The sequence below is a fragment of the Micropterus salmoides genome, unplaced genomic scaffold (genome assembly GCF_014851395.1).
Source record: "Micropterus salmoides isolate LMB-PRFRI ecotype aquatic unplaced genomic scaffold, ASM1485139v1 Ms_hic_scaffold_8, whole genome shotgun sequence".
NCBI classification, from domain to species: domain Eukaryota; kingdom Metazoa; phylum Chordata; class Actinopteri; order Centrarchiformes; family Centrarchidae; genus Micropterus; species Micropterus salmoides.
The window spans coordinates 6,302,172-6,324,407 of NW_024044570.1; the positions used below are offsets into that span (position 1 = coordinate 6,302,172).

The 22,236-nt window shown below is 40.6% G+C and overlaps 1 protein-coding gene across 1 annotated transcript in view; it reads left to right on the plus strand.

The window, feature by feature from the left end:
• The window catches only part of cttnbp2 (cortactin binding protein 2), a 93,155-nt gene that overhangs the window by 45,776 nt on the left and 25,143 nt on the right, over window positions 1-22,236 (plus strand). Inside the window, exons 3-8 of the mRNA XM_038706031.1 lie at window positions 966-1,196; window positions 6,825-8,259; window positions 12,222-12,530; window positions 16,651-16,750; window positions 19,212-19,362; window positions 21,953-22,153. Of these exons, the coding sequence (XP_038561959.1) occupies window positions 966-1,196; window positions 6,825-8,259; window positions 12,222-12,530; window positions 16,651-16,750; window positions 19,212-19,362; window positions 21,953-22,153 (2,427 nt within the window). The remainder of the gene's footprint in view (window positions 1-965; window positions 1,197-6,824; window positions 8,260-12,221; window positions 12,531-16,650; window positions 16,751-19,211; window positions 19,363-21,952; window positions 22,154-22,236) is intronic.

The window sequence follows — 22,236 nt, forward strand, 5'->3', positions numbered from 1 at the left end:
TGGACTTCCTCCTGAACCACTGAGTAGGAAAGGGGGTTTGGGTCTCGACGTTGATAGGTGCTGATGCTGCGTGGACTTAAATTAGTACCATCATTAGATCCTTATAATAACCATAAATATGTGCTTGCTCTCTCATTAACTGTTGTTTGATGTCAACATACGCACTCACTGCAACTGTTCAGGACATGAACTGAATTAGGATTATTATGACAGCCTGCAGACATCTTGAGCTGAAGCCGTGGAATGGCTTGAGAAAGTGGAGAAACTGAAATGTAATTACTTTTGGTTAGTATACCACATATTTGTGTGCAAGTATTTGTAGTTCAGTGGCTCCCAACCTTTTTGAGCTCCTTAAAGGGCCCGAAAACACACTTCTTAAATGCTGTCTTACTACAAGTGACGAGATCATACATGAACGCACATCTCTGTCAAAGTTAAAATAGTTGTGGTTGTTTTACATGAGTCTGTGCTCCTGTCACTGGTTGGAAGTTAGCGACTTTGAGTTGGGAAAAGGAAGAGTTTAATCTTTTTAATTAGTAATTTTTAAGGATGTTTTTTTCCTAACTTTAACTTTTTGTTGTTTAGTTAGTCATTAATATTTAAATACTGAAAGCAAGTTTTTTATGGGACTTTAAACGCAGTGATGTATCTTTTGTCATTTCTCATCACAAGTTTTGTGTCTTAATTAGTTGTGAGCAGTTCAGCTGAAGAGATACTTTTCCTTGTTAAACTGTCAAATCACAAGAAAAATTAAACAATTAGAGAAAGTTAGAAAAAAAGTGATAAAGATTGATCTTAGTTTAAAAACGTAAGAAGTGTATAAACACGAACATTCCAGTTTAATGTGTTGATACTTTAATATTCAAGACCAAATCGGGGTCTGGAGACAAAATCATCAATCTTTTTTTTTATCCATATAGTAAACAAGTTAAATAATATTTTCTCCCCTTTTCTTTTTTCTTCAGGCTCAGAGGAAGGAGGTGTTCCTCCAAGAGCGATACGGTCACTACAGCCTGACCGACCCCTTCCTGGCACTTCAGAGGGACTTTGAGTGCGGGGTCCCAGGAGGAGACAAGGAGCGGCGGCCCCTGGGCTCCAGCCCCATCTCTGTTCTGGAGGCTGTCATGGCCCACTGCAGGAAGATGCAGGAACGCATGTCAGCCCAACTGGCCGCTGCCGAGAGCCGCCAGAAAAGGGTAAGAGACCAAGGAGTTTGGAGTGAAAGACAATTCCAGCTTTGAAATTTCATTTCAACTAAATTGTCATTAGTCTAGCTATCAGTGCTGTTCTTAAAACATCATTTGTACATTGAAGTCAATTGAATATTTAATTCCCAAAAGGATGTTGTCAGCTTTTAACCTTCATGTCAGTGGAAACTCTATTGAAGTCTGTATGACCAACAAATACTCTGCAAGTTCCGATGGGGGCACACATTATAATTGTTAGGCCAATAGTTAGATTCAAGATTCAAGCAAGCCCATATGAAAGTCCTCTATAAAGAACCTGGAGAAGTTGGAGACGTCACTCCTGTCAACAACACTAAAGTATTAAACAAGATGGCCCAGTAAACTGTTGTTGATAAGATAGCTGTCCTGTTTGCCTAACAGACATTTATAATTGTCAAAACTAATCTAATCTGCCTCAGAGCTATCAGACCTGAGGAATCTCAGACAGCAGAGTTTTCAGTTGATAGGAAATACTAGGTCGGAAGTAAAATAAACCGATGCAGCTCTGCTTAACACACAGTACTACTAACTTTACTTACTAAGATACGTTGACAAGGTAATTCAGTAATTATATTCAGTAATTTAATCAATGTCAATTTTCCCCCGTGGTATCGAATATTGATATTTTTCAAGGTTGCAAATTGCCACATAAATAAATAAGGTGAACATTTCTTGTGTCTGTTTTCATCTTGGTACTGGTACAGGCAAGAACTTGGATGATTTTGCTTCAAATGTATGTTGTTGGGTGGTCGTACTCGTAGGCGCTTCAGCCCTTCATTGCAATGCACCGACATGCGTTATGCAAATCAACGGATTTCCGTTTATCAGCAATGTCGATTACTTTTGTAAATTTACAAGACAAAACGTAGTTTTCGGGTTAGAAACAGATAGGGGGCACAGGGTGCCAATGACGGAATTTAATGTCTCTGAGATAGACATACAGAATATTAATTTCTTGAAGATCCAGATGTTGTTTGACTCACACATAAGTTCCCTGTCAACATTAATCCCATACTGGTTAGTATGTTACACTTAGAGCATTAATCTCTAAGTGCAGCTGAGGCTAGCAGGATTTTAATTCAGTCTTTTAAGGGATCTCTGGTGGTGGTGCTACAGGAAAGTCAGGGGATAACCAAAATTATTAGGATTTATTCCCTGTGGACGTGAAAGTAATAGCTTCAATGGGACCAACAGAGAAACCAACATCACAATCTTTAGTCATGTAGCCACAGCGACCAGGCTACAAATCAGTTACATTTTACAAAATACATAATTTATGAACTTGTTTATAATTAAGTTCATTTTAATTGCTGTAGATCAGTAGTCAAATTAAACAAAGGTAAATAAAAATAAGACATGCCAGTTTGGAAGAGAGATTTCTTGTCTTTGACCACACTTTGTTTACACATGACTCAAATCTCTGGTTGACGTTCTCCAGAGGACGATGTGGGAAAGAGAAAATTGTATGCTTTTCTGTGTGCGTTAATGTTTTTGGTGTATGCTTGTGCATTATTTGAATTTGGAAGATGGGAATACCAGCGTGTGTATGTTGTGTGTGTGAACTTAATTCCCATTTTCTGGTATGTCATATCTGTTTTGGATTGTTTGGTTGACTATGTGTGTATACAAGTGTGTGTTTGTTCCAGGTCTCTTTAGGATTATGTGACCATGATTAACTGGGCAGCCAGATGTCTGCTTTGGCCCTGTCCCATTGCTCTCACTCTCTCTCCCTCTGTGTAGAGGAATATGGATGTGTGAAAGTGTTTGGATGAGAGGCTGGCAGAATGAATGTGGGTGAGTAACAGAAAAGAAAATACCGTGTGAATTTGTGCATGCGTGTGTGTGTGTGTGTGTGTGTGTCCTGTCCGTGAACTCTGTAATAATAACAGAGATGATCTAGTTGTGTGCCAAATGGAGCCTTTTAAACACACACAGATGAGGATAGGAAGGTATAGAAGAAGGAAGGGAGAGGGTAGGAAGTGGTCTGTTTTGACAGGAAAGCTGGTTAAATAGATTTTCGGGCTGTGGTTTAGTGTGTGTGTTTTGCTTCCGTCCGTCAAATGTGAGTGTACAATATGTCACTTTTTATTGCAGTTTGAGTTTCGGCCTGATTATGACCACTTATTATGGAACTTTCACTCATGCTGGGTAACGATAGCAAAATGATTTTGTTACCCTAGTTTGGGTATAGATGGAAATAAAAAATACATTTTTACAAAAGGTGCTCAATGCACTAGTGTTAAACATGTTTAAAAGATAATACGCCATACATCATATATTTTATGTTTACCTTTTGTTCCAGATGAGCGGAGGCATGACATTTACCAAGCCATGGGATCTGATTTCACTGTGTCTTGTATTTTGATTATAGTTCACACTATAATGACAACACAACAAGAAAATCCCCCCAAACAAAAGCGAGAGTTGGAGATGTCATAACATTTTTACTACACCATGTCTGTGAAAGCCATGTTGTCATTTTCAAAAAACTTAATTTTCTCCTTCCATACTACATATTGAGACCTGTATTTTTGATTTAAAGAGCATCTATAAAGTGCCATTTAAGGCTAAAACAGGTTCAGTTCAGTTCCATCTGCATCAGTGTGGACGTAGCCCAGGATGATGGGAAACCAGACTTGGATGTATGTGGTTGGGTTGTTCAGGGCTCCCATCATAGATGTTTGTTTGAAAACAAGGCTAGGCAAGGCCACTTTGACCTTGAGAGGTTTTGTGCGAAAAGGAAAAGCAGCCACCACAAAACAACAGTTTACCCTCTTTAGCACAGAATAAATCACCAGGTCACCAGTAAGTGTACTGTTGTACCTTAATTGTCAACAACAGGGTACGAACCCGTCAGGCAGGGATAAATTATTTCTTAGAGGGATCTTCTGGTTGCTGGGTAGAGTGAATTTCACCCAGATTGTCCGTGCTATCTTTATCCCCTCCACTCTTGTCGTTCTTCTGTGAGTAAGTTGTTGAATTATCCATGAGGTCTTAGGCAAGCTGAAGGCAGGCAGGCAGTTATACGTAACACACTCTGAATCGGTTTATGGGCATAATGAAGACACCCCCACTCCCTCATCTCCTCCTCCATGAATCAGTCATGAAGTTGGAGGAAGCCCCTCCCACACCCCAACAGCACCCAACAGTGACGAAGAAACACTGTACTTGTTAGGTTTTGTGGGTAAACATGCTGCCAAAGTGGTGTTGACGTTGTGTTGTGAGGCTGAATTTGGAAGGAAGGTCACAAACTATGGTGCTGAAATTTCCTTCTCTTAAAATAGTCCTCAGGCCTCCTCCTTCGCTTCCTTCTACTCTCATCCCCAATTCTCCACAGTAGCTGAATAGGCTGCTTTATTCTGCCGTGCTGCTAGCTGATACCTCGTTACTGCAGCTTTTCAGATGTAAGGACAGACCTTTAAAGAGAAATTCTGCTTGTACGCTTTATTTAAATATTTCATTAAGCGGTAAGTGTGGGATCTCTGTTCCAGGGAGCACCAGTGCTATCTGGGGTGCCTCCAAGGTACCTTACCTAAAGAGTTTCAATTTAATATCATTATTATTTCACTCTGTAGATGATGGCAGAATGAGCTTATACATATGGATGGCACTCTGTGGTTATCATTGCACACTAGGTAAGGAAGGTTAACCACTTCAATATGCTCCACCCCAAAGGGAGTTCCCATCTCCCACAGAAAACTCCGCTCTGAACTGCCTGAACACAACTTGTTTGTAGTCCAGCCCTTACCTTTGATCCCTGTGACATCACATCAGAAGGCGTGTCATAATGCTCGCCAAGCGGCTAGTCTGACATGCATGTGCAACTCCCAACAAAGATCTTGTAGAGGTAAGATGTATCACTACATAGCTAAAACGAAGCCTTCAACACACATGGTGAAAAGAGGAGCTGCAGCAATGTGCAGTATGACGAAAAAATATAATGTTTTCAAAAGGAAACCGTGTAAACCTGTTCTGGTACAACCCCTAAATAGGATTTTGAAACTGAAAATGTCTGCAGCTTAAAAGTTTGCTATTTCAGATCCCTGTCCTGGATTCAAAAGGGAAGAAATGTCCAAGTGTGAATTTGTGGAACTTCATGCACTTTTCTGATAAAAATTTTTTTGGTGTGCCCTGGTGACTTATACTTGAAGAACTAGTGTGAATGACATCTTGTCCTGAATGACCACACTCAAAGGCGGGGTGAAAGGCCGACAGTCAAAAGTGAGACCTGCTAATTGTTTAATGTCTGAATGTCAGATTCAAGATTTCGGAAAGTTTCAGAAATTAATGTCATCATTTGCAATTCTTAATTGCCATATACATTTTAAACTCTTCTTAATCCTGCAGACACTGCTTAGTGTGTCACTCCCTTTACAACATCCCTAAATTTGTTCTTCCAAGGCATTAGGCTGATTCACAACACACATAATCCTCACCCAATTAGCAGCTAGTCGTAGCACCTCCTTTTGAGTAACGACTAGCATTCCCTTGGCGCTCCCCCTTGCTTACAAACCCCTCGCTCCTCCTCAGCATCAGCTGGTGGTGATATTTACTCCCTGATGGTTTGAACAGGAGAAGTGGAGGAGGGGAGGGAGGTAGTCTCGTTTGGGACAGGGGTGTCGACTCTTTTGTTTGAGGCTTGTTAGGGAGATGGGGTCTTGGCAATTGGGTGGAGAGCCCCAGTTAAGCCTTGTTACCCTCTGTGAAGCCAGCTCTGAGCTAACAATAGCAGCAAGGCTCCAGATATAGAGGCCAGGGCTTTGACAAGTCATCGAAATTCAAGTATGCAGAGACACTGCCTCTCTCTGAAAAGATAAATTGAACTCTTTATTTTTTTTATATATATATTTTTTTTTCCTAAGCCACCCCATGGATTAATAAAGTGTCTTTGTGTAAATATTTGCTTATCAATCTATCTTGCCTGTCTATTTAATCAAGCTATTTGGTCTGGCTCATTTGGTTAATCTGGTTTGTCTATGCTCTTCTTCAGAAAATTGTTCCGGCTCATTTTAGCTTTGTGACTAACTAATGACTCAGTACTCGAATTTGGATGGTTGCATTTCCCCAGAATGCAATTTTCTAACTAATACTCAATTACAGACTAATGGAAACAGAATGTTTGTACCCAAGGTTTTTGGTTATTCTAGTAATAGACTATAGTTTCAGGATGTATGTGATGCGCAGTGTGCTAAGATTAGCATTGTTTCACTGGAGGGTTGCCGGTGCACAGGTGGCTTGATGTTTGCAAATGATGTATGTGGAAAATGTCTGTGAAAGATATTAGATGTTTCACATACATGTGAGTTTCTTGTCGCTTGAACAGTATGTATCATCTTTATGGATGGTGGGTTGATTGACTGCAGATGATCTGTATTAAAGTGGAGGAAAGGGGATGATATCAGTGTGTCCAATGTGTCTAACATTCATAGGTAATTCTGTAACTGAAGATAACTTATGCGCACATTGGTTTATGGATTTTCTTTTTCAATTGTTGAGTCTATAAAATATCAGAATATAGTGATAAAATATTAAATGAAATAAATGATGGGATTGATCTTTGCTCCTATCCCCTGACTCTGTGTGTAATTTTTCTTCTAGCTGGAGATGGAGAAGCTGCAGCTCCAGAGTTTGGAGCAGGATCACCGCAAGCTGACGGCGCAGCTGAAAGATGAGCGTGAGAAGAACAAGCACATTGTCATGATGTTGGTGCGTGAGTGCAAGCAGCTTGCTACACGGGTGGTAGAGGAGTCTCAGCGCTTTGATGAGCTCCAGGCTCGCTTGGACGAGGAGAGTCGCACCTCTGGCCGACTGCAGGAGGAGCTGAGCACAGAGCGTCAGCGTAGTCAACAGATGGAGGCCAAGATGGAAAAGCAGCTGTCGGAGTTTGACACGGAGCGGGAACAGCTGCGTGCCAGGCTAGGCCGCGAGGAGGCCGAGAGCCAGGGTCTGCGGCAGCAGGTGGAGCAGCTCAGGACTGAACAGGGCGATGGGAAGGACGGCGCCGCTGTCGCCCTGCCTGCTGCTGCTGCCGGAGCAGAACCTGCTGCTGCCACCAGCACACCATCTAAACCTAAAGCTCTGATCTCTGTTTCCGTAGCCACAGAGCCTATCAGCTCTCGAACGGCGTCTTGCCAAACGGACCTGCCCCCCACTGAGGTGGAAGGTCCCAAGAAGAACCCCCTCACTATACCAGTCAAACCAACCCCTGCTAACTATGTGGGCTTGAGTCTGCCAAAGACGACGGGCCGGGGTATTGTCCACAGCAGCTCAGGAGGACTGGCACAGACAGAGAATGGCTCAGAGGGTCAAGCCCCCCACGGCTTACCCAGCGGAGTCAGCCCCCGTGTCCAGGCGGCCCGCTACAAGTTCCAGGAACAGGACCAAAATGGCACGGCGTCCCAGAGTCCTCCAGCCCGTGACCTTTCACCCACCAACCGGGACAACTTTGCCGCCAAGCAGCAAGCACGCCACACCGTCACACAGGTCCTTTCACGCTTCACCAGCCCTCCCGCAGGAGGTGCCGGATCCCTTCGTCCAGGCCTGCCCCACTCTGCCTCAGAGGGAGGCCCTTTTCCCAGCCGCCTGACCCATCCAATTGGCATCAAGTCGCCCACGGTGGCCAGAATTGACCGGGGAAACCCTCCCCCTATCCCTCCCAAAAAGCCAGGGCTTTCCCAAACCCCTTCTCCTCCTCATCCCCCGATCAAGGTGGTGGGGGACAGCAGCCGCTCCCCCGCGGGTGGGCTAAAACCGGCCACGCCCCAGCTTCCGCCCAAACCCGCCCTGGACCTGGTCCCAGCCCTGACGGCCTCTCAGGTGGGTGCCTGCCCCCCTTCCCGCTCCGCGGGGTCTGGCCGGGGCCCTCAACAGCAGCCGGCAGCAGCATGTGCAGAGTGCCCCCCAGTCATCAGCCCTGCCACCACTGTCAGTAGCCCCTCCTCCATAAACCCCCCCTCCACCTCCTCTTCCATTAGTGCTCCATCCTCCCGTAGTCCCCGTTCCTCAGCAGGCAGCCCCCTGGCAACAGCATCAGGTAAAGGGGCTCTTCGAAGCTCCATCTCCCTCCAGTTACTACCTCTTTTCTTCAATTCTCTTTCCATGGCACTAGCCTAGCATAGCATAGCTATCAGGTCACAGGGAAACTGGTCTAACCACAAGAATGCAACGCAGAATAGCGCATGAGTCAGTTCAGTTTATGTCACTGACTTGATTCCTCAACCTAAATGACCTTGCAAGATCTGATGTCGCCCACTGCATTCTGTCTCTACTCATCTCTCTTTCTCTGCCCTTTAATATGTCCTCCCTCTGGGCACCTTTTAGTCTCACATGTTGTCACGTTAGCCCTGTCGGAATCGGTATCAACAGCAGACAGTGACAACACGTCTCCAACATGGGGCTGATTGTTACTCAGAAACTAGAGGTTAGCTATCCCACAGCAGGAGAAGTATGTCAGGGTGAATTGAAACAAAGCAGATGCTGAATGGCTGTAGGCCTTCCTACCAGTAACCCCTATCCTCTCTGAAGCTGATGCCAGAGGCTGCTCTCTCCTCCCCTTCCCTTTTCCATCCTCCAGTAGCATGCCATGACCACTCTTCTACTTCCTGCACTCTTCCTGTTTGAGCTTTCATTAACTCTTCCCACTGGTCTTCTGTCCTGTGTCATTGACAGCTCTCTGTAATGTATGTAATATTCGTTTTTATATAAATGTTAGCATTTACATTTACCTTGTGATGTGCTTATTGTGCTATGCTTGTTTGTACTGTGTGGGATTATTAAAAGATAATTCCAGTGTATTACTGGTAACTTTGCTCTTATTTTCATAGTTTTGGACAACATTGGACTGTGGCAAAAAAAAACCCATCAAGAGCAGTCAGATGGTCAGACAGGTTTGGAAGAGAAATCAAAGGCCAACATAAATTATTATCCAAACTGTATTTGTAAATATCCATCACAGTTTACAGAATGAAGTCTTAGTTCAACTTACTCTACCTACCGTGCACACTGCACAATGGGGGATATATACCAACATTTCAGTTGTGCTCACTTTAGGTTTTTCCTCTAAATGAACTCGTTTAGATAATTTGGCTAAACTGATGGCTGTCTGCTGTCTGACCATCTCGTTATTGTGCAGTCTGTCTTAATTCTCTAGTAATGTTGCTGTGTTCCTTGTTATCATATCTGAAAGAAATTACGTTAAAACCTAGGAAAACGAGACCAAAGTTGTAATAAACTGGAATTATCCTTAAATGTACCTGTGAAATGTGCAAAATGCATTTGAATTTTTTAAAGTCCTGTTCTTTACTTGCAGATGTATCCTAATTGAAAAATATATAGGTGCTCTATCTAGTCAAACAACCAAGTACTTTGCCAAGAACTGACTTCTTAGGGCTATTTTATTGCTCCTCTGAAAAAGTCGTCAGATGCTGCCATCAATAAAAAACATAGGACATCTGAGGAGTAATGCCCTCCAAGTGTTATTTACCAACACTTTAGAGGTCAGATGCAGTTTTTTTTTTTAGGACTAAAATAATGTATTTGTTACTGCATACTGATCTCAAGTAATAATAGTGTTAACACCAGTGTTGCCAACCTTTCGGGTTTCATTGCATTTGATTGCATCATCTCCCACCGACAAATCTGATAAAGCTGTGCAGTGTTTGGGGAAATTCTGCTACTTCCCAGACTTATGTATCACAGTTTCAAAGCAGGTGCACAATCTCACCTGACAGCAGCCAGATATGTTTCTGTAGCCTTTATACTTTTCCTATTCCCCAGCACCACCCACTCAGACAGTGCAACCATAACGGCTGCCATTATCTATGTCCTTGAGATATTCTCCTGCACTTTATCTTTTGTTTTGTATTTCTCTTTTTTTTTTTTTTTATCAGTCTGAAAATTCCTGCAGCAAACTTCTCCATTCTGCCTTTTTCTAACCTATTTTAACCTTTCCAGTTCAACAGCCATTTAAAACCATGGTTAAAAGTAGCATCTATATCCTTTAGCATTACACCTCTTAGAGCCAAAGCTGTTTAGTTAGTAATTTAAGCTGTTGTTGGGTTTAGTAATTAGGTGTTTTTTTCTGTTCTTTACTCCATCTGTTTGTTTTGCTTAATCATTTAAAATATTGCTGTATAATTGCAACATTATCCTTCTAAATAATGTACATGTTTTTATTTATCCACTGTGTGAATATTGTGGATGAATGATTGTACTGACAGATGAATGCACTCTATCCTCACCTGTTTATCTGATGCGATGACACACTCTTTTGTCCAGGCTGCTGCACGGTTCACATGTTGATTAAATTATCATCAGAGGGTCCCTGGGTTGAGACAAAAAGATTTAAATTAAAGTTAAAAAAGTAGTTAAATTATTGCATTTTCCAGGGCGAGAGAAAAAATCAGCATATTCCAAAGTTCGAGAATATATGGATAGAAAATACAGATTACCCAAGTAAACAATGGATGTAAAAATTATCTAAAAATATTTTTATAAACAAGTAAAACGGTGAACATCTTACTCAAGTTTCAACATTTTTAAGATACTTTTCCTTTAACATTTAAACTGCGTCAAACCCCTGCTGGGTTAATCTTTACAAGCCTTTGTTGTGCAGTAAAAAGTTTGTTTTTTGTTCGAGTGGTGATCACAAAGTTTCCAAATATACCAGATATGTCGGGTTAAATTTCACAGCAATGTGTAAAAAAAATAATGAATATATGCAGTACACAATCACAATATGATACTGTGCTGCAGTGTGATAAAATGTTATTTTTCTCCACATTTAAAGGACATTTAAGGAGGTAATCAAGAGTTTTCAGAAGTCTGATAAGAAGTGACCGAGAGTTGCATTTGGATTTGTGGTTGAACAGATATTTCTAGTAGGATCTGAAGGGATAGCCTAGATAATCTAACTGGTTCGGTAAAGGGAACGGCGCCTTAACCATAGTGTTGCTGGAAGAGTTCCACTTCCAGCTACGGCTGAAACAACACCTAAGTATGTCACTTGACCTGTTTGCCGGCTTTACCTATAATCCTCCCATAATCCTACTGATTTGTTCATAACACAACTAACCACCACACTGGATTTAACCAGGAGTAGCTGCAGGCTACAGAAACAGAAACCATCTGAGTGCCTTTTTTTTAGAGGTTAAATATTTGATTTCTGTGGTACTCATGGACTGAAATAAGTGCACTTACCATTAGTAGCAAAGTAGTTTGCAATTTGAGTATCATATATTACATCAAAGTGTGTGTGTGTGTGTGTGTGTTAGTTGTGTCTGGTGAAAGTTATTCAAGCATCTAGCTTCAGTGCTAAATAGTTGCCCTTCAAAAATTATATGTGCCCAGATGCAGAATTGCTAGTTAGCTAACATTTTTGACTCTTGACACTTTTCTTCTTTGTGTCTCAAGAATCTTTTAAGGTTGCTGAAAGCATCCTATTGCACACTGACAATGTCACACTGCATGCTGTACGTTCTGTATCATCTAGTTCCAGCACTTCATCAAAGTTATGTGATGTTTAGTTTAAGATCAAACTTTTCCATCAAATGGAAATATTGTAGCTATCCTTTGTTATAAACATTTCCCCCAAATTCAGCATGATTTACCTGGTATATTTGAAACTTTGGGATCTTAACTAGAATTTAGAAAATAGATATGGGAGTTTAGACATTGATGGCTGAACAACCTGAGCTTGTACTCACTTTAAGAAGCAGCCGAAGGCTGAGGTTAATACAAACACGGCTTCTTCTACTTTGGAAGTGTTTATTTAACTACAACTCCAATCTCCTACTTTATTTACGCCTGCTGCTCAGACAAAAGAGACGGTACTACAATATTTGCAGAACTTAAGTGTGCTCTCCTTCCCTTCCAACCTGTCCACCTTCTTACACCCTCGTTCTCCTATGATCAGTACTTCTAGAAGCTTCGTCTTCCTCCTGCTCTTCCTCCTCCTAGTTTAACCTGTGCTGCTCCTGCTCCTCCTTCCCCTTGCAGGCTGGTGTCCCTCCGTAGTCTCCCCTCTAAGCAGCGGAGGGCCTGCTGCCCTGGACGGCGGGCGCCCCCTGCTCCCCCAAGCTGCTTCCCAGGGAAATGTCACTTTATTGTCAATGCTGCTTAACCAACCAGACCCGACCGCCATCACCATCACCACCACTACCACCACGTCCACCAACACCACCTCTACCACCAACACCACCTCTATCACCGCCATGGAGAACAAGCCCAATCATCTTGATCAAGACCACCACCTATACCACAACCAAACCTCTGCCTTGTTTGCTGCTGCTCAGAATGGACACACAGGTAATTGAGATTTGAGTAATCAATAATGGTTTGCTGGTTGACATTTACGTGGTAAAATTAAAGGTTCTGCAGTTATTGTCCATGCTAAAGCTAGAAATGGACAAAGGTTTGCTGCTGTCTTATTGCTTTAATACAGACAGGCAGCTAAGTACAGTGAGGTCATGTGCTTTCCCTTTTTTTTTTTTTTTTTTTCCCTCAGGAAATTTGTTGTTTTTAGCAACCTGAGAAAAGATCACATTTGTGTTTTTACTTATTGCAGTTTTTTTTGTGCCAGTATTTTTAAATCTGACTACTTTTACATTTAGCTGACGCTTTTATCCAAAGCAACCTACAAATGCTATATACGTCAGAGTTCACACGGCTCTGGAGCAACTAGGGGTTAAGTGTTCATCTCATGGACACATTGGTGGATGTCACAGTGGGGAAGTGGTCTCTCACACCAAAGGCATGCGTCTTATCCACTGCTCCATCACCACCCAGCAGCGGAAATATTAATTAGATTAAATAAAGAAATTATTATAACATTTTCCCATCAGAATCTAATTCCTGACATATTAGAGGGATTTGGAACTACACCTAAATGCTTTAGTTCTGTAGATCTTAAACTTGAATGAATTATTAATTAAAACATTGAACAGACTTCATTTTAATGCAGATTTTTTTCTTAAGTAAGCCATTATATACTTGTGGCCCTCACAAATTCATCAAATTCTCAAACTCTTTACATAGTATTAGTGTTGGGTGAACTAACCTTTTTGAGGTTGCAGAAGGATTCTGCACACACATCTGTGTTTCCTGTCCAGTGCACCAATGTGTATGAACATTTTAAAGCGTATGTGAGCCTGGTGGGAATCTGGTTTTGGTCAGTGGTTGGCTGGTTGATTGATTTTAAAGAGTAGTCTTCAAGAAACGCCCACAGGCTTTTATTGATTTAAATTGACTGATAGCAAGAGGGTGATGCATCAAAAAAAAGTTTTCACACAGGATTGATTTTTATGTGATCATGGCTGATTGGCATGATTGAATGACACATGATGTATTTCTTAAAGGATCATAAGACACCACCATGATAATAAATAAATAGGATATATTTTATACACACACACACATCCTTACATTGTGTATTTTTTCTGCTTTTCAGCATATTTTGCTTTTACTGCACATTAAAGGAAAATAGAAAATGAACTCTGCACTCAATAAGTACATTAACTGTAGTTTACTCTTGTTTGATTATGCCAAGCCAAACGTATTACTAAATATCTATTAGGTATTGAATAATAAGTTCTGTTTCTGTTGCATGTTAAATAACTTTAACTTGAAGTGTTTCCTTAAACAGTTATCTTAACAAACTGAAGACAACGTCCACCTTTCCAGTGTTTGCATCATCCATCTTGCGAACGATGTGTTTTCACACACCCACATTTCACAGGAGTTGTGTCTTCATAGGTGCCGCATGAGCTTCTTTTATGTTCTCACCTGAACAAACAAACTGTGTAAAGGCTATAAAGTGTGAGTTAACTGCAGTAAACATACCTGTGATAATGCGTCTCCCTTTGTCAATAGCTATCACAGCCTTGAAGGCCCTATAGTAGGTTCTTTTCTCAGGTGCGACCATGTGGAACTGCATGAAAATAAAGCAGATTGATGGATTAGATTGCTGAAGAAGAGACAGTTGCTCAGAGTAGAAAGGTATACATTGATAAGAGACTGGACACAATGGTTAAACACTATATGCCTCAAAAAAAGCAAATTTTCTCTTTTAGTCATATAGTTGTTGCCCTTTTCTAGAGCAACTCAGTGAATGATACAGGGTTGAATGTCTTGCAGAAGAAACTTTCTGAAGGAACCTGACTTAGTTGTTCAGACCTCAAATTGGCTTTTGTTGTACTTGTAGTGAAAAGAAAATATGCAAATGATCAGTTTGAATAAAAGATTCCCCTTTCATGTAGCTTGACTTGTAGTATGTGCTTTAGTGAAGAAAATGCAGACCAGTGGTCGTTAAAGGTTGGCATCTGATATATGCATGAGGAATTAAGTGCTCAGATTGACTAGGCAAAGGAAACATCTCATAAACTTAGATTCATGGATTTTAATGCCACCAGTTTTCCTGTGGCACAGGACACAATGAAAAACATTTATTTCATCAGTCTCAGTAGATTCTTCTGTGAATTTGAGCATAACTCATCTTATCTTAAACCTGCTATTACTTTTTTGCCACTTGGTAACATATTACCACCTTTTAAAGTTCATATGGCAAATGTATTAGTATTTGTTTGCTTATTTACACACCCAGCAGATATGGAACAACATGAGCAGTCATTTTGAGTCATATTGGGGACAGTTGGGTGATCATTTTCTGTGGGTTTGTCACAAGGAGCGCCGCCTTTCACACAAAATTTGTCATGTGATCCTCTGTTAATATGAATATATTGATTGTAGCAGTTTTATATCACCACGTGTACTGGAATGCAACACGCAGCATCAGAATAGCTTGTTTAGAGTTATGTCTAAAACATGTGTCCCTCAAAAAATAAGATTGTTCTTGACTTTGGGATAGTCAGTTATGCGATGTTGACTCTCCTTGTGCAGCCTGATGGCAAAACGGTTAAACCAATTCTTGTAAGTAACCCCTGAAGACTGAGTATTGCCATGCAGTTACTTGGATGTGCTTTTTGGAGCTAGATGAAGATGCAGTGAGAGGACAAAGACCTGGTGCTGATAAACACTCCATGTGCCGTTGTAAAGCCTGTAATTGTTTGAGCTGCGGCTGATCCCATTACGTTGGCTGCCATTAGATGAGACTGTCATGTCAGGGCTATAACCTCAGCACAGGTGTCGACTACATGCTTGTTCATTTGACAAACAAAACTACCCACAATGGCAGCACACGCGCGCACACACACACACACACAATAATTGATGCATGTAGACTGATGTACACATACACTCTGCAGGTCTGTCAGGGTTCGCTTCCCTGCTGAGATGTTTAGTAACACACTGTCAGCTGAAGGACAGCTGTGCTGAAGGTTTATAAGTGGACAGAGGATACACACAAAAACACACCTACTTTAGACTCTCTCTCCTATCAATATTTCATTGTCCTTTTTCTTTTTAAGAGTTTTCCTTCTCATCTGTTCCGATCATCTGAGACATAGATGGTTGGGTGTTTCATGTGCAAACATGAAATACCACACATCTTCCCGTTATGACAGAGTAATGCATGTATCTCAGCAGAATACCAGGCTGTTTTTACTGAGACTAGATGTGCACGTTTTCTGGTGGGCCTGTAGTACCTGATGTGTTGTAGAGTGACATGTGAAACTATTTTTGTACATGTCACATCATACACTAGAGAGAGCTGAAGTCCTGCCCCAGTTCTGGTTCCTCTGTTCCACTAGCTTTTAATGTTTAGTGCAATTTCTCATAAAAGGTTTCTTTTATCAGTATCTGTAAGAATCTGTAATATTTTTCAAGGGATTTCTGTTTATATTCTACGATAAATGGTTACTGTACTATTACACTAGCGAGTAAAATTGGGACGACTTGTCATTTAAACAAAGATAAAACACCCTACTTCTGATATTGTTGTTTTTCTTTGTTGCTTTAAAATGAGGACACGCTGAGATTTTGCTATCCAGTTCAGAAGTAGATACGTATTTATTTCAGCATATTGGGCAGAAAAGGCAGCTTTGTATCATGTTACATCTTTACAGAGCAATCGGGGAAAGAAACCCTCCGTTCAATCTCTGACTGAGGTTTGTGGAACAGAAGCTTTGTTAACACGGTGGCAGGACTTTTCAAAAATGACCTTCATTTATGGAAACTTGTGATTCAAAAGAAGCTCTTTCATAAATTGACAGATTTTTTTCCCCCCACAGTAACTATACCTACTGCACATGGCAACAATATAAAGTGGTTGCTATGCTCCGTTATGTGTACAGTGTATGTTTACTCTGGGATGTTTTAGTAGTTTTTGTGATGTTGAAGGCTATAATCATGGTATTTAGTTAAGCTGCCTGATCACATCTAGTGTTAGAGTTTAGATTGATGGTTTTACAACAATTAAAGGTGACTAAATTATCAATCATCTTATCTCTTTCTCTGTCATTCTTCCTGTCAGACTGTGTGAAGCTGCTGCTGTCTTCGGTATCACCTGCTGATGTATCAGATGAAAATGGATTCACACCTTTACACTTTGCTGCCGCCCACGGCCACAGCAGGTGAGCTCATATGGGTCTTTTCCTTGTACTGTAACTGCTACACACACACACAGTGAGAGAGAGTTTTTACCCTAACCTTCACCAAAACCATTACATGCCCAATCCAACGTCTAACCTATAATACCTCCTCCAAGAAAATCCTTTTGAACATTTCCCTTTGTTCTGAATTCCCTTATTTTATTCCTTTTACCTGTTGTATCTGTCCTTTTCATTCTTTCAAACCAGTTAGGGTTTTAAATGACATTAGAGGAAATTGTTTCTTTCTTTTTAAATAAATCTTTTTATATTCAGGGATTATGTGACCCAGGGAACCAATGGGAAGCCAAACCCAAGGACCCACTACTACATAAAGACATTCATTATGCAGAGGGGACATTTAATAAATTAATTTGACACTTATCTTTACTCTAAGCAAAACCAGTTAAATTAAAGCTGCCACAATTCTGTCAGTTTTTTGTATTAATTAATTGTTTTGGTTCCCGGAGCCCAAGCTGGCATCTACAGATTGCTTGTTTTATTCTGACCAGTAGTCCAAAACCTAAAGATATTTTATTCGCAATTATTTAAAACCGAGACAATCGTCATCGCATTTGAGAAGCCGGAACCAGTAAATGTTTGTTTTACTCAAATGAATGAAATGGTTAAACAATTATCAAAACGTTGTTTTGCTTCATTGTCGATTAATCAGCTAATTGTTTCACAACATGCATTTCTTCAGATTTAGGTCTTCACCGACAAAATACACGTTGAACCTAGTGGCATGTGGTACCTTTTTAGTGTTAACTGTTGTATGAGAGCCTTAATGCTGTTCTTGACTCACATTTTTGGGACTTGACCTTTTTTTTTAGTGTATCACATTAAATGTTATTTTATGGGCTTCAATTGATGACTCATCACACATATTTTGCTGAGATACAAGCATAGCTGGAACCTCCCATGTGACTGCTAGACCAATGCCTGTAGCCATGTTCAGTTCCAAGAGTAATGCCATCATGTCTGCTCAGTACCGTCACCACATCACTATGAACCTGTGGCTTTGTAGCATAAAGTACTGTATATAGACTGTCAGGTTGACAGCCCTGCATCACTTGTGAAGCTTTATGGGGTGATTTCCCACAGCTACACTTTAACTGGGCAGCTGTCATTAATGTACGCAGCTTGATTTTTCACCAGAGCTTTCATTATTAATGATCAGCGATGAGGGGAAACATCTGCACCTACTCTGCATACACAGTCAGTTCTGATCACACGTATCGATCCTGATGTATTAGCAGGATGAATCCCAAGCAATTACAGCCAGTGAGACTCTGTCAACTATAGTGGGTTGTGTGTCTGTGTGTCAGTGCTTGCCAAAATCTCGATGCCCAGGACCAGCTGGGGAATGTGCAGTGTTGTAATATCTGATCACAGTGTTATTTATAGAGTGGGGATATCCAGAAAGCATGCTGACATGCACACACACACCCAGCACTGAGTTTATTTTATGGGGTTAACTATTTATTTATTTATTTTTGGTGGTTGTGACTCAGTGGTCGTGTTGGACAGGCTCAGGTTTCCTCAGATGATTGACTCTCTCTTACTACTGGTGGGGGGCTGATTGATGTCTTCCCTTGTCTCTGAACAGGTGCTGCTCGGACTCAACTGTAGTATGTGTCTGTGTATCATTGCATGTTTCGTGCATATATGCATGTAGAGTTCAGCAACTGTATGAATGAGTGTATGCAGCTGTATGTGATATTGATGTCATGTATTAAGCTTTGGAGCCTGACCTTTTAATTGATTTTGTCTTTTATGCCCAAACCGATATTGATATTTAAGAATGATGTAAAACTTTTAACAGTGATTGAGCTGCTATTTATATTTTTGAGTGAAACTAATAATAAAAACAATATTTTTTCATATTAATAAAAAAAAAATTATATATATATTTTGTCACTTGTCACTAACACTCAGTCCATATAAGATGACTGTAAATATTCAACAATAAATCGAAATTATGTGGTCACAAATAAAACAAAATATTTGTAACTTTCATAATCAAAATTTAAGATCAAGAACCACAAAAATGCACCCTATTAAACATTATTGCTACAGTTTACTTTTATTTCTTTGGCATCTGCCTACATGTACACCAATATAGACACATACGATAAACTAATATATTTTTAATCTTTATGTTCATCCTAATTTTAACCTTTCAGCTCAATAAAATAAAAAGTTGAAAAAGACGTGTTCCCAAGTGTTCACATTGCCTTATAACAGTGAGTCACTGTCATAACAGATAGAGCAGTGAACAAATCATCTTATCATTCCTTCTTACAATAAAAACGATATATTGGATGTCTTGTTCAGCTCATCCTCCTCCTATATATGAGTTAATACTGTAGAGTGCATTGTATGTGTATATTTATATGTATGTTGGTACATGTGTGTTTCTAACCTCGCTCTCCATCCCTTTCAGCTGTGTTGAAATGCTGCTGGCTGCAGGAGCTGCTGTGGATTCCGTGGCGACGGAGGGACAGACTCCCCTCTTTCTTGCCTGTGAGGCAGGAAACCTGGACTGTGTCCGGGTCCTGCTGAGCGCCGGAGCCGATCGCTCGCGCGCCACCACAGTAAGTCATAATTCAAGATTCAAAGTGTTTATTGTCAGATGTTCAAGTTTTCCTGTACACTGGAATTCTTACTTTGCTGTCCACATCAAACTACATTAAAAAATGAAATGAAATATTTGTGTAAATAAACATACAATGAAAAATAAGATAAATAGAGATATAAAATAAGCTTCAAATGTAAAAAGTATATCAGATGTAAAAAAAAATTTAACAAATATATACGCTTTGTCGTTGTGCAGGCAGACAAATTAAACAGTTGTGCAACTGATGAATTACATACATGTGGAAATTGTGTACGGAGCAATGTCCAGATGTGCACTAATAGTGCAATTAGCATGTCATGGTACAGTGTAGTGTTGTAGTCAAGACTGCCCAAACTGAGACCAAGTCTAGACCGAGATAAGACCAAGACTTCTTAGGGGCTGAGAGCAGTCGAGACCGAGACCATTTCCCTGCTGCATGGCACGCAATAAAATGTGGAACGAGATCATAGGTGCTTCACAAATTGATCTGAAAGATCCACATTCCACATACAAACACTAAGAGCTGAAATCAGCGTAAGCATCGCAGGGAGGGGTGACAGTCGTTAATTAGGGTTATTGGTTGCATTTGAAGCAATATGATTTACTTCCAATCAAAGTTAGGATGTTAACAAATCAGACGATGCAAAAGCAATTTATTGATATTCCCAAAGTTATGGTCTTGACTGGTCTTGAAATAAAATCCCGAGTCTTCAATGTCCGAGACCGAGACAAGGCAGAGTACAAATGCGGTCGAGACCGAGACAAGACCAAGACCATCAATATGTGGTCTTAAGACCAAGACCGGTCTCGAGTACTACAACAGTAGTACAGTGTAACGATGGGCATGATTATAGAGTCTACATGCCGATTAACTGTTGATGGCAGTGGGGAAGAAAGAGTCCTTCAGTCCTACATTTCAGACTTCTATACCTCTGACCCAGGGGTAGAAGTGTGAACAGTTCGTGTTGGGGGTGGTTGGTATTCTTGATAATGGAGGCAGCTCTCCTGTGGACTCTTTGATGGTAGATGCTCTGCAGGGAGGGCAGTGGAGTCCTGGTGATCTTTTCAGCGGTCTTCATCTCTGTCTGCAGGTGTTTGCGCTCCATAGCAGTAGTGCTGCCACACCACACAGTGATGATATATATCAGAGTATATAATTTTTTATTTCTAAGGGACCATGTACAGTATTAAACATACTGTAAATGTTACCATTTAATGTTTTGTACCAGAGTTAGTTTACAGCAGATTTCACATTTGGGGGACTGCAGGTAGCTTGGCAATTCAAATTTTATGGATCTTTTTTGTTCAGTAACTGTGACCTGCTGTTGACATTTACTAACTTTCCCTGTTTATTTTATTAGTTCTAGAGTTTAAATACATTTGATAGACTATACTCTACAATTAGGCTAAAAATTCCGCTGAATGTAAGTCCTTCTTAAAACCAAACAGAATCATCCTCTTGTTTCCTCATTTAACCTGCTGTTTCTCTGATATTTTGTCACTCGTCACTAACACTCATCATTGTTTCAAACTTCGCTTACTCCACATAAAGGATCTTGGCATTCTCAGCGATTCGGTTGTCTGATTGGTGCACAAGCTAATTGATGTATCTGCTTCCTTGGTCTCCATGGTAACCATAGGGGTCAGTTAGTTGCTTGGCAGCATGCGATGAGACCCTATATTTAGTTACCTGCTTTGTTCTATATTTAGCCTGGCTTCCCTGCTGAGCCAAAGAGTCTCTATTGCAAGTCTGACCTCTTCCGCACTGGTGTATTTTCAGACACCAGAAAATGTTGGCCAGTGTGTTGGGTCAAATGTAATGATTTAACATGGAGGAGGTGCTCTAAACTGGGTTAAGTGAGTAGAATCTTAACGTGCTGTACATTTAGAGCTCATTTCTGTCAGTTTTTATTTTGTTATTCTGGAGTAAAAGTAGTAAAAAAAAAAAAAATCTACTTCTCAGTTTTTAATTACTCAGCTGCTATTTGCATTTTCTCACATTTATTTATTTTCAATTTCTATTACCAGAGCCAGTGTAGGCGAGGTTCGTGTTTAAAAATTTGAGCAAAGATGCCTAAAATTTACTTGTCCCAACTTTTAAAATGTGATTATTTGCTGGTTTCGTCAGTATATTATAGAAAACTGAATCTTTTGGGGTTAAGGAAAACTAGACATTAAAAAAATTGTGATGGCCATTTTTCACTATTAGAGATGTTTATAAATATCTGGCATTTTATAGACCAAACGATTTGTTTATTGAGTAAAGAATTGGCAGACTAATAGATAATGAACATGGCTGTTAGTTGCAGCCCTTGTATGAAGCTGCATGGGACACAAGTGGACAAGTTTCAACCTTTCTTGACTTGTTATCAAATTATTGTGTGACATTCTTTCCAGAAAGGCAGCATGAAAAGCAAAACCATATTAGTTCTACTTTACACAAACGTTAATAATGCAAAATACATGAAGTAAAAGGTACTCACTAGAACTTTTAATGACTGATTAACAATGAGAAATTTTTGTGTTTTGTATCACATGGACGTAAAATCACCTTTGCCTCTCCGCAGGACGGCTGCACGGCTCTCCACGCTGCAGTGCGTTCAGGACACGTGGACACGCTGCGTCTCCTTCTTTGCCACCCGTGTCACGGTGATCCCACTGTAAACCCTGACCCCCCTGCCATCCTGGCTCTGCCTGCTGCCCTGCTGAACCAGGCCAACAATGACGGCTGGACTGCTGCACACATGGCTGCTGCCCTGGGCCTCAAGGTGAGAATAAGCTGTCAAAAAATGTGATTACAGTGAATTAACTGACTATGTTTGATGTAAAAATGTACTGTACAAAACTGCAT